Source organism: Vigna angularis, chromosome 5 (genome assembly GCF_016808095.1).
Source record: "Vigna angularis cultivar LongXiaoDou No.4 chromosome 5, ASM1680809v1, whole genome shotgun sequence".
NCBI lineage: Eukaryota > Viridiplantae > Streptophyta > Magnoliopsida > Fabales > Fabaceae > Vigna > Vigna angularis.
In genome coordinates, this window is record NC_068974.1 from 37637142 (window position 1) to 37649422 (window position 12281).

The 12281-nt window shown below is 33.8% G+C and overlaps 4 protein-coding genes and 1 long non-coding RNA gene across 5 annotated transcripts; 1 reads left to right on the forward strand and 4 right to left on the reverse strand.

Moving 5' to 3' along the window:
- On the reverse strand, positions 1–1479 carry LOC108339463 (uncharacterized). Its single transcript, XM_017576590.2, has one exon. The coding sequence runs from the start codon at positions 907–909 to the stop codon at positions 64–66; it is 846 nt and encodes a 281-aa protein (XP_017432079.1). The 5' UTR covers positions 910–1479; the 3' UTR covers positions 1–63.
- A 749-nt stretch (positions 1480–2228) lies between these two features.
- On the reverse strand, positions 2229–3582 carry LOC108339464 (uncharacterized). Its single transcript, XM_017576591.2, has one exon. It carries the CDS (start codon positions 3189–3191, stop codon positions 2292–2294), a length of 900 nt encoding a protein of 299 aa, XP_017432080.2. The 5' UTR covers positions 3192–3582; the 3' UTR covers positions 2229–2291.
- Positions 3583–4470: 888 nt separating this feature from the next.
- LOC108339465 (uncharacterized) lies at positions 4471–5189 on the reverse strand. Its single transcript, XM_017576593.2, has one exon. It carries the CDS (start codon positions 5016–5018, stop codon positions 4587–4589), a length of 432 nt encoding a protein of 143 aa, XP_017432082.1. The 5' UTR covers positions 5019–5189; the 3' UTR covers positions 4471–4586.
- A 500-nt stretch (positions 5190–5689) lies between these two features.
- LOC128196798 (uncharacterized) lies at positions 5690–6961 on the forward strand. The gene is made up of 2 exons (XR_008249173.1): positions 5690–6016; positions 6099–6961. It is a non-coding gene; the product is annotated as an uncharacterized LOC128196798 (long non-coding RNA).
- A 1779-nt stretch (positions 6962–8740) lies between these two features.
- LOC108339646 (40S ribosomal protein S25) lies at positions 8741–10413 on the reverse strand. The gene is made up of 4 exons (XM_017576822.2): positions 10258–10413; positions 10083–10157; positions 9766–9900; positions 8741–9148 (listed from the first exon to the last, which is right to left on the reverse strand). The coding sequence occupies exons 1-4, from the start codon at positions 10258–10260 to the stop codon at positions 9035–9037; spliced, it is 327 nt and encodes a 108-aa protein (XP_017432311.1). The 5' UTR covers positions 10261–10413; the 3' UTR covers positions 8741–9034.
- Positions 10414–12281: the final 1868 nt, after the last annotated feature.

Sequence of the window (12281 nt, forward strand, 5' to 3'; positions counted from 1 at the left end):
TGTACAGTTTTGTGACGCTCATGGAGAAAAATTGAGTGCACAAAAATCATATAGATACTATGATTAGTGGTTGAAGATGTTGAGAAGGGAAACTCTGTTTCTAATTAATTTTCTTGAGAGATGATCAACTCCTATCTCCAGATCTTGGATGCACAGCTCCAAATTTTCCATATGACTTTGAAAATTCTCAGTGGATGAAGGTTTGTGACTGATGAGAGACTGCAAAGCTGCATCCACCTTTTCAAATTCATTTATGGTTGATTCTTGAGAGTCACAAATAACTCTTTTAGGCCGCACCAACTTGGAGATTGCTGACCATCTGCTATGTTCTTTTGGAGCAGAGATAAAAAGTAACAAACTTTCTAATGAGCTTATGGTGATTGCTTCTGCTTCATCTAAGAAGCTGAGCATGGGTGAAGTGTTGTTGTCCTTGTGCTTCAAATTTAGCAGGGCCTTTCGAATTTGCTTCTTGATCTTCTTCCTCACAGCTAAGTATTTCACACTTTCAACCGCGAATCCGGTTTCATTGCCTTTCTTTCTTCTCATGACTGACATTAAGTCACACATGCTTTGCTTTGATTGCTGAAGACAATCTTTAGCTGCAGCACAGATATCTAAGAGCCTAAGAGACCCTTCTAGTAGATCATCACCCCATTTTTCATTGCACTCCCGGGCTAAAACTTGCTGTTCAGTTGTCAATTGAAGCAACTTATCGGTGTAATCTTGCAAATCGAGCATCTCGTTAAGTTTGTGGCTCACCGAAGATGATGACAATGAAGAAGTGGCTTCAGAACCTCTCAATCTTCTCAAATGCTCCTCAAATTGTGATACAAAAGGGTGAGCTGCAGAGGGCAAGCTGTTGCTGCGAAGATGTAGAGAGTTTTGTGTTCTCTTTTCAATGACTGCCATTTTTTTCTTCTTAGAAGGTAATGTGTAGAGTTTGCTTCAAAGCCTGACTTGTTGTGGTAGGCATTTGTATTATATATAGCAAATGAAGAAACAGAATAAGGGAGACAAGAGGATTCTTTTTTTCCTCCAATGTCACCTGATGAGTATGCAATTATATCATCATGATTTGGATCTCAGCATCTTAACCATTAAGCATCATGCTTCCAACTCATCCCTCGATTTTTTACTTGTAAGTTGGGAATCACATGGATTCTTGCAAAGTGGCATATCTTGACAATACACTAGTTCATTCTGTGTGATGCATGCATCGTAATGTGAGCTTCTGTCAGGAGGAAGAGAAGAGTTGTTTCCTAACATAATTGATTTTAAGTCTATGAAATTGTCTACCTACAACAGGACAGATTCACGACAAGAGAAAACTTCATCTTCTGATATAGTAATATGTTGGCTATTTCTTGGTGGCAATGTTTATTGTCCCCAGCTCAATACCAGTTAATTAATCTTCTTCTGCTTCCATTTTGTATTTTCTAAGTTACATGTTTAATTGACACGTGAACAACAATAAGTGGAGGTTAGTGGTAATTTCTTCTGCTTCAATACATTAATATTTGTTTGCAGAATATTCTTTTTTTTCCAAGTGGAAGTTATTAGTTATTTCTTAATGCATTTTCTTGTGATCTTGTGACCTGAAAATTAAATGCAAGGACAGCTCAGAAATCATGTACTCTCTTTGTTGTCATTTTTGCCGTTGGGTTTGTAATTGGAAAGCTCAAACCTTCTTCCTTAGGTTTGTGCCCTTACATAAAGGAGGCCTAATTGGATTACAGACTAAGTACTAATGTAAATTATCCTTTTTCAATCTAAAATTCTAGATATGAAGAGTGAATTATTGGAAACACATTCCTGCCGAAGCATGAAGATCTATATTTGGTGTAACAACATGGAGTATTTGGTTGTAAGGGAATGATTTTGTAAGGGCAACGTAAACAGTGACTTCTTCTGGCACTCTGCGAAGAGAGCTTGATATCACAGTGCTTTGAGAAATTTTAACTGTTAGCACTTTGTTGAAGGGAATGTTATTATCAAAATCAATGATACAATGTCATTTAGCAATGTGACTCAGTAGAAAATGATGCAGGAAAAATTAAAAATACACTTGCTGATAACCATATACACTTCAGAGGCTAGATTTATAGCCATAACGAAAAAGCTTTCCAATTTGATAGGGAAAATGCATCAAATTGAAAAAACTATGCAGAAAGAGTTACTGAGGAAATAAACAGCATATGAAACAAAAAAAAAAGGGTATAGAAAGATTATCATCTAAATTAGGAGCCAATTTCATTGACATAATCACAAAACATTGGCACGGATTTGTACAGCTAGTGATTGAGGATGTTGAGAAGAGAAACTCTAATTTTGATACAACGTTTAAAAAGAGTTTCAAGTCCTTCCACGAAGTCTTGAATGACTGACTCTAAATCTTGTAAATGGTGCTGCAAATTATTGATACTGTCAGACTTTCTTGTCATGTGAAATACAAACGATTGCAATGCAGCATCCACGTTGGAGAATTCATTCTGCTCTGATTCTTGTGTAGAAGTGACCTTTTTGTTGTGCATGAGTTTGGAAACCAAAGACCATTTACTTGGTTTGGCTTGTGCTGATCCAGAGATGAAGTTCATCAGTGACTCCAATATGGAAAGAGTGATTACTTCTACATCTTTGAACAAGTTAGCCAAGGTTGCGGTTCGGTGATCCTTGTTGCTTGGAGAAAATTTTGCTTTCTTCACAGCTGCCTGCAAATTCTCCAATGCTTTGAGGATTGCCTTCTTTACTACCTTCCTAGAAGCCAAGAATTTTCTGACCTCAGCTGCCACCTCCATTTCACCTCCCCTTTTTCTTCTCATAATCGATTGAAGTTCTCGTGCACATTCTTTTGTGTGAAGCAAAGCATCCTTTGCAGCAGTACTTACATCTAGGAGCCTTAAAGATCCATCCAAAAGCTCTTCTACCCACTTCTCTTGACGCTCTTGGACTAGGACTTCCTGTGTATGAGGCAGCAGAACCAGCTTTTCAATACAATCATGCAAAGTCTGCAGACCGGTTAGTTTTTGTCTGAACAATGATGATGAAGGGGAAGTTGAATCTGAAGCCGAAGCCTCCAAACTTCCCAAGTGTTGATTGCATTGTAGAATAAGAGGGTGTGGTCTACAGGGCAAGCTCTTTGAGCGAGATTGGTGATGAGAATGAGATTTTGGGCTAAAAGGGGTGGCTGCCATTTTCTCAGACAAGAGAAAGGCTTTGGATTGACCCTATACAATTGAGTCTTTGGATATACCTTCCTTCCACTGAGATTAGCTCAATATATATTGGGAGTTCAGGAGACAGAAGGAATCAAATATTAACAAAAATCCATAGGGGCTAACTGATTCAGATTCAGATTTATCGAAGATCTCAGTAATGTTAATGCAGTGTCTCTTGCATAGGAACAATACAACTCATGACTTGTTTTTTTTCACAGCACACGCTTGTAGTAATCCATATTGGTGTTATCAATGCATCAAACTCACGAGTGGCATTGTCTAATGGCTAGGCCTTTCTTCATTGCAAGAAATGCAGGTATAATATTATATTTTGCAAATAGAATAACCTTAATAGCAACTGAATAGCAACTGCTCGGAACACGGGAAACTGATAATAAGGAATCATACTAATATAAGGAACTGACAAATGACAACTAATTGGCTTTTCCCTCATTACAGGAAGACAAAAATCACGTTCTTCATTGAATTTCAGCACCTGAAAGAAAGAAACATGTGCAGACACTTAATTTTGACTATTGTTTACTCTTCAACCTATTTGTACTAGTGACCTTGACAGCGAACTATATATGGATTCAATTTCAAACTGGTTTTGAATCCCATGTGGGTTTAATAATTGATCTGGAGGGGTTGCTGATTAATTATTATTATATTAGCTGCACTGCCTCATCTTTTCATCATTTTTATTGCTTAGGTGAAGAATAAATCTTCATTTAGAGGTTGGAATGGAAACAAGGTGATTGATTGAACATCCACAAGTACTGGGTTTGAAATGGTTATGCAATTTATAATGGCGTTAAAGAAACTATAGTCGTTCAACTTGTCATATCAGTCATTGGCTTGTTCAGGGATTACAACGAAAAAAAGGTTTATTTTTCCTTAATATATGCTAGGTTGAGTACGCGACAACTGAGGATAAGAACAATTTACAACCAATATAACTTAATACATTCTAGTACAATTAAAATACGAAAAAGAAAATCAATTTCACTTTGAACCTTGCTCTAAATTTCATTTTTCACTTTCTTCTGTCCATTCAATAGCAATTCAGACCTACGTAAGAATTTCCAAAGAAAGAAACTTCGTAAGGGAACTGTGGCTGTCACTTTTTTCAAACCATTCAATCAAGCAAACAAAATTCACACGTGGACAAAGAATTTGCGAAGAAAGAAAGAAAGAAAGCAAGAGAAGAAAGAAATTTCTCTACATATATATAAAGAAAGAAAGGATGTGGTTTGATCATTTGATTATTGTATTTAGTGAAAGGACAAGTTTTAATTACATCTGTGTACAGCAATAGGTCAAAAATGAATTTGGGTGTTCGCATACAACATTTAGATTGTTTTTCTCCAACTAGTGGCTGAAGACGTTGAGAAGGGATACTCTTGTTTTAACGAGTTTCCTTGAAAGGTGTTCAACACCTACTTCTAGATCCTCAATGCATGTCTCCAAATTTTCCATATGGCTGTGAAAATTCTCAACAGACAAAGGCTTGTTATTAAGGATTGATTGCAAAGTTGAGTCCATCTTTACAAATTCATTTGTGTCTTCTTGAGAGTCACAGTTTATTCTATCAGGCTGCATCAGCTTAGATATTATAGACCATCTTTTCTGCTTTGATTGACACTTAGAGTCAGAGACAAACAGCAACAAGGACTCTAAGGACCTCATGGTGACTGCTTCTGCTTCTTTTAAGATTCCAAGAATAGACAAAGTCTCATTAACCATTAACTCGCTGTTATTTCCTTTCAAATTTCCTAAGGCCTTTCGAATCACCTTCTTCATCTTCTCTTCCTAGATGCCAAGTATTTTCCACCCTCAACTGTGAATTCAGTGTCCGCACCCTTTCTTCGAATAACTGAATAAACCATGTCAACGCTTTCCTTTGATTGCAAGAGGCAATCTTGTGCTGTACTACAGATATCAAGGAGTGTCAGTGACCCTTCTAACAGAACATCAACATACTTTTCACTGCATTCTCGTGCAAAGGCTTGTCTGATACTGGGTAACTGGAACAACTTATCGGCATAGTCATGCAAATCCTGCAAGCCATTTAGTTTTTGGCTTATTGAAGATGATGACAGACAAGTGCTGGTGGCTTCGGAGTCTTTCATTCTCTGCAAGTGATCCTGGAATTGTGATAAAAGTGGGTGAGGTGAAGAGGGCAAACTGTTGCACCGAATGTGCAGAGACTTCTTTGTGTTTGTTTCCATTTACTCTTGTTAGAGAAGATAATAGAGGGATACAGAAGTAGGAGATGATATGCACAACTTGTTCTGAAGTCTGAGTCTTGGTGTTTTCCATCAGCTCCATATATAACAAATGAATTGAGGGAGACAAGTAGAATATTTGTGTTCCTAGATGTCACCAAAGGAGCTAGCAATTATACCATCTTGGTTTGAATCTAAGATCTATGATTATATAGTTTACTCTTTGTTTTTCCCTACTCACTAGACTTCTCAACTCATTCCTGAATATTTTTAATTGAGCATCACATGGTTGTTTGAAAATGGTATCTTTTGCAGATTGCTGATAAAAAATTCTAAAATTTCGCAGTATGCATTGTAATGGAAGCTTTTGTCAGGAAGTGGAGAAAATGGTTATATTCTTAGACAGCATCGAGGCAACAAACCTGTCTGTTGAACTAAAGACAACACGAATTTTCAACTTCGGTTAAGAAACAAGGACTAAAAAGGTGTAGGGCAAACTTACTACAGATGATGCAGGCACCATACAGTATCTGATAAAAAGGAACTTGCTTGGGTGAGAAATACACAAAGCAGGTAAGTGTGCAACATTAGACATTATTTTTGTTTTCTAGATGGAGATGATAAATTATTGGTCAAGTTTCTTGCCCTGTTGCAGATCAGAAAACATATGACATATTTTGTTGAGTTGCTTCCCTCTGATTTATGGATCAGTTGCCGACTTTCCTTTGCATTTACATGATTGCAGTTTGAAGACATTGGTGAACAAAGGAGACAATTAGTAACAAAAAAGAAGCATCCAGTAGTTGTAGGCTTGGAGCCTAGCTGCATATGGAATTCAAGTATAAAAAAGTAAAAACCAATCAGTGTAAGTTACAGAATAATAAAAAGCACATGAAATAAAAAAAATGATTGTTCAAGAGCAAGGTTCACCAAGCCCGATTAGGGCTGGAAGTGCAGCAGCCTGTTATCCCTCCACTGTCAAGAGCCGAAGGTTATCGCTGCTCTGTGAAACCAGCCTCACGCTGTGCCCTCCTGTCTAGAAACCAGGAAACCTATGCCTTCGCAAAGGTCCCTTGGCTCAACTCCTGACTTGGAGTGGGCAAGCCAGCAAGATGCAGCTTCCAGACCAGCTTAGCAAGCCATAGCCTTGTTCAATCACCTTAAAGCCCCCACTCAGGTCACAAGCTGACGTTACCCAGCTCGGCGAACTGACATGATTGTCAGAAGATTTATAAAGACTAATTTTTCTAATATTCTGAACAATGTGGGACTTCCAGATGGCAATATGAAGTGCGTAGAGTCTTGAGTTGGAAACTGAGGCTTGTTCCTTTCCGTCTATTTTCTCCATGGTATGATATGATACATCGAAATACGTTATAACCTTGTAACCCAAAAGGTTTCAATGAGTCATTTTAAGTTGATGAGAAAAACATAAAAGTGGCATTTTGAAGTGTTGATTCCACTTTGATTAATACCCTCATCAGAAAAAGTTCAATTTTGATTATATCTTTTAATTTACTTCTTTATGGATCTCCAATTCGGAACCACCGGGTCCAAAGAATGGAAAATTGTTTGTGATAAAGTTTAAAAAGAAAAATGCCCTCTTATTAAAATAGAAAAGTAAGCTAAATTTCTCTATTGAAATGTACTATGGAAGATGAGGCCTTTCGGAACACCTCACGGATAGGTTTTATCTTCTTGAACATTTATTGTGTAAGCAAAAAGCCATTCTGCCAAAATATAGATCTGAAAAACAAACACAGAGAGACATTTTGGGAGTCATAAAGTGAATTTTAAGTGAGAAGAAAAAGTAGATTAATTTTTGTACGGTGCAAAAGGAAAAGTCATGCAATCTTTTGTAAGATGAGAGCTTGGCCCAATGATTTGCTACAGGAACCAGCTGCAATTATATGAAGCAGAGTGACACTGCTTTCACTCAAATGTCACCAAATGAGTGTGCAGTTTATTATATATATATATATATATATATATATATATATATATATATATATATATATATATATATATATATATATATATATATATATATATATATATATATATATATATATATATATATATATATATATATATATATATATATATAAGTTTCATTTGAATCACAGGGACAATTTTTTTGATAAAATAGCATCTTTTCAGGTTTCTGATGCAGATATCTACAACTGAATGAGGGTTTTGGGAACTCCTCAAAATGATATATTATTTAATTATTTAAACTCGTATCCTATCTGTCTATCTCAAAAATGATGGTTATGTTTTGCTGTGTCCCCAATTTCATATATACTAATTAATGAACAACATTAATATACATGCATATATGTAGCTAAGGATACCTCGCCCAGCTACAATGAAATAGCAACCATCCATGTGCACTTTTTGTTATTCCTATCGTATTCATAGTGGTCTGGTTCGTATGAATGTGGAATCAATAGAATTTACCATTCGAGTTTCTTATTCTGAGCACCAATTAATTACCAACTAACTATTCTTCTCACTTTCTGTATAAGAAAAACAGTTACCATATTTACTAAATTTAAATTTCTCCGGGTTGATAGATATAAAGCGATTCAACAATGGTCAATTATATTACAGATTATCCTAAAAGGGAATTGAGTAATTAAGGTACTACAGTAACATAAGGAGTCGTGAGGACGTAATTCACCCCACTAAAAGAAAAATAATGCAGATATAAACATAAGAAAAAAACAGTAATAATATACAAGAGCAACTATGATTTTAATTGAACGCATATGTTTTTTGACTCATGTTCTAATTTCAAGAAATTTTGTATACTGGTTCCAGCCTTGCCTCCTTAGTTTGCAAGCATCTGTTAAGATCCTCCAACATATACTTGGGATCATGTACACTGAAATATTACCAAATAATTTCTTATTGTTTAGCACAACTTCATTTCTGACGGTGACAATGTATTAACAGTTGAATGCTTGAACTAAGTCTACATCGTGATTAGAGAGCATATGCTTGGAGACGTGAAGGTTTGAATTAGACCGTAACCTTCTATTATAAAAGGAAGCATTAATGGTTAATCATATTAAACATGTTTTAGAGTAACTTCAACGATTGATGAGTCAAATTATTTAGACATTAATGCCTCAAACTTCTCAACACCCTAACTCTTTTGTTATACTTGTTTCCAAACGAGACGATATATATCCCTAATGAACTGGTATTGGTTGAAAATTACTTCATAACACGCCAAAAATGTAGATCAAGTTCTCAGATTTGATTGTAACAGTTAAAACTGAACTCTAGTAGTAAACCAACCCAATCTAAATCCATTACTAAATATCCGACATTTTCCAATTGGTTTTGCTTTCACAAAGAATCTCCGGCACGTTAACAAATCAAGTCAACAAAACATGTAAAGAAAAGACAACAGCCAGAATATTTTAAAAGATCAAAACATGGAAGGAAACCAAAAATACAATCTCAGCCTGGATTCAACAACAATCGAGAACTGAGAAGCTAGTATGAGATGCATCTTAAACTTCAAAAGAACATACTTCACTATTTCTACTAGTACTCCATAACCTAGGAACAATCCCACATTTAGGTGTTTGTTGCCCTGGTGTAAATTTGCTGACTGGCATGGGCAGACACCATCCTGATTGAACCTCTGGCCATCAGTTCTCTTATAGCCTTCCTTGCAAGTGATCCATTAATCTGTAAAGTGCAGGAAAAACGATTATATATTATTCAATATACCATGCTTATTATTAATTCATGACAGTCATTGAGCATATAAAATTATAGGTATAAGTGTGAATCACAAAAGGGAGACAGGTTTAACTTAAAAGTCAAAAGTAGAACATAGAAATGACATTATCTACTGGAATGGTTAGACTGACGAAATTTGGAGAAAAAGTATGAAGTTGATAATCAATTATTGAACAATAAACAGTTCAAAATATCATAACGCAAAAACCCGTGGATATCAGTCATGGATGTGAGAGAATATCGCATCTTCATTTTCTCCAAAGCAATTTAGTCAGATATCAAATGCATTTTACAAGTTCTTTCATGATGCTTGACAAAAAAACAACTATTAATACATAAAAAAGAAAAAATGTTTTGTCTTGGGTAACGAATAAGCATAACACCAAACAAATAACACCCAGTATCAATCAGATGAAACAATGCGGATAGCCCACATTGATTTATAGCACAGTACACGTATCAAAGCAACACTAAAAGATACGACCTCTCCTAGAAATTAACGTATCTATAAAACAACACAACTAACAAAATTACATTAACAGAGCAAGAGAAGAAAAACATACCCTCAAACGATCAGAGAGAATTGAAGGAGTGATGAGCTTGTATTTGGGTGCTTCTGAGAGGAGTTTGTCATAGGTACCCTGATCAAATAGCACCATGTTATTCACCTTCTCCTTTTGCTTTCCCTTGCTCCACTTCTGTTGAACACAAGTTCCACCAAAACATCACATCATATATACCTTGTATTGCATTAATCACACACAAAAAAAAAGAGTTCTGGAAGATGATGAAATAAAGATAATGGCGCTGACCCAGGAATACCAAATGGACCAAAACATAATTATATTAAGAAAGAATGGAACTTTGACGAGAAACGAACCTTCTTCTTCTGCTTGCCACCGCCAGATTTGGCGGGCTTGGAGGAAGGTGGAGGAGCCTTATCCTTCTTTGGTGCCTGCAAGAAATAACCGCCAAAGTCAATCACAATTCACGTGGATTTGGAAAAGAAGTAAGAACATTTTCAAAGAGATTTTGCAGAGAGAAAACAAACGCACCATGATATTTGTTGCAACGAGGTAACAGAGAAACCCTTTCTTTCAGTAGAGGCGGAAGCATAAACCACTGAAAACCCTAGGTTTATAAGAGACGCATGATGTCTAATTTAACCAGGACTTGCGGCCCAACAGGCCCAACTGTAAACCCGAGTTTCTCTCTGAACCCAATTTCTCTCTGCACCCAACAATTCTAATACAATTTTAAAATTGCCCCTTCTGACCAAATTAAATAAGGGAGGTTAAAAAAAATATTACTACTCTCAACTCTCAATGCTGTGTGGTCACGGATCAGGTATGAATCATTGAAAATGCACTAAAATAGATTTTTAAAATGATTTTTAACTAATTTCAAAAACAACAGATTTTAAAACTAGTATCCAAACGATTTTCGAAACAAAAACGGTTTTCGATATAAATCTGTTTTGGTGCATATAGTTATTTATTTATTATTGTTCGTATTTTATTTATTTATTATATTAAAAAAAATTAATATGTTTTTTATAAATTATTTTTTAATTTAATAATTATATAAACTATTTTTTATTCATTTGTTTAATATGTTAGAATGATTTTTTTTTAATATTTTAATATGTCTAGTATGTTTATTATAGATTTTTTTTAATTTAATAATTATATAAATTATTTTATATTTTTATATTTTATTTGTTTAATACGTTATGATTTCTTTGTTTAATATGTTTAATATTTTTAATACTTTTATTATAGATTAGTTTTTAATTTAATAATTATATAATATAAATTATTTATTATTCTTTGTATTTTATCGGTTTAATATGTTAGAATGATTTTTTTGTTTAATATGTCCAATATGCGTACTTCTATAACTAGATATATCTCCAATTCAATTCCTGTTTTTTTCTGACAAAAATGAAATTATTAAAAAAATCATAATTAAAAAATTAAACAAAACAATAAAATAAATAAAATTATTATAAAACTAAATAAATTAATTAGACATTATTACAAAATTGAACATATATAAAATATTAATATATTAATTAAACAAATATTAAGTTATTTAAATATTAAACCTGTCTTAAAATTATTTAAACATTATATTATTTACAACTTGTTGGAGGTAACAAAGAATTTTGTCAGCGCACTGAATAGGCACTTTATAATAGACACACCTGGCCACTTTATAATAGACACATTATGTCATTTAACCAGTACTTGCGCCCCACCCAATTTCTCCGTTCTAAAATTGCCCTACGTTAAAAAAAAATTACTACTCTTAACTGCATTTAAGTCTCAATACCATTTTTCTCGAATATATATATATATATATATATATATATATATATATATATATATATATATATATATATATATTTCATGATTTCATTCTCTTATTTTCTTATCTTATTTATCTCCTGGTGAAGTAGTTATGTGTGGAAAATTTTCAACCTTAGAAAAAAAATAATGATATTTTAACAACATATTTTATAATATTTTAACATCATCTACGTGTCATTCTGTGATTGGTTCAAAATTACTCTACAATCAATAATAATAATAATAAATATCAACATGAACCAATCACAGAATAACGCGTAAATAATGTTAAAATATTGTCAAAGTATCATTATCTTCACAAAAAATGTAAAAGTTGTGAAGTGATTTCAAGTGCCAATTTCATCTTAATGGCTAATTGGATGTGTTTTTCTCTCATTGTCACACCCACCCAACTCCTCTGTTCCAAATTTCATGAATCATATAATTGGTATGGAAATTTTACTTCATTGTATTGATTAGATTTAGATAATCTAAAGAGGAATAATTAAGGTCGTGGTTATCAGAAAACATTAGGATATAATTAGATGACAATAAAAAAAAATGATTTCAATTAAACTAATAGGATTCTTTACTTCAAAGCTTGTTATCTATTTTTCAAGTGTGGCTAATGGTAATGGTGAGATTTTCTTTTGGTTAAATATATTTTTAATTTTTAAAATTTTATGCAAAATTAAATTTAAAAAAAAAAAAATAATTTAATCTTTAAA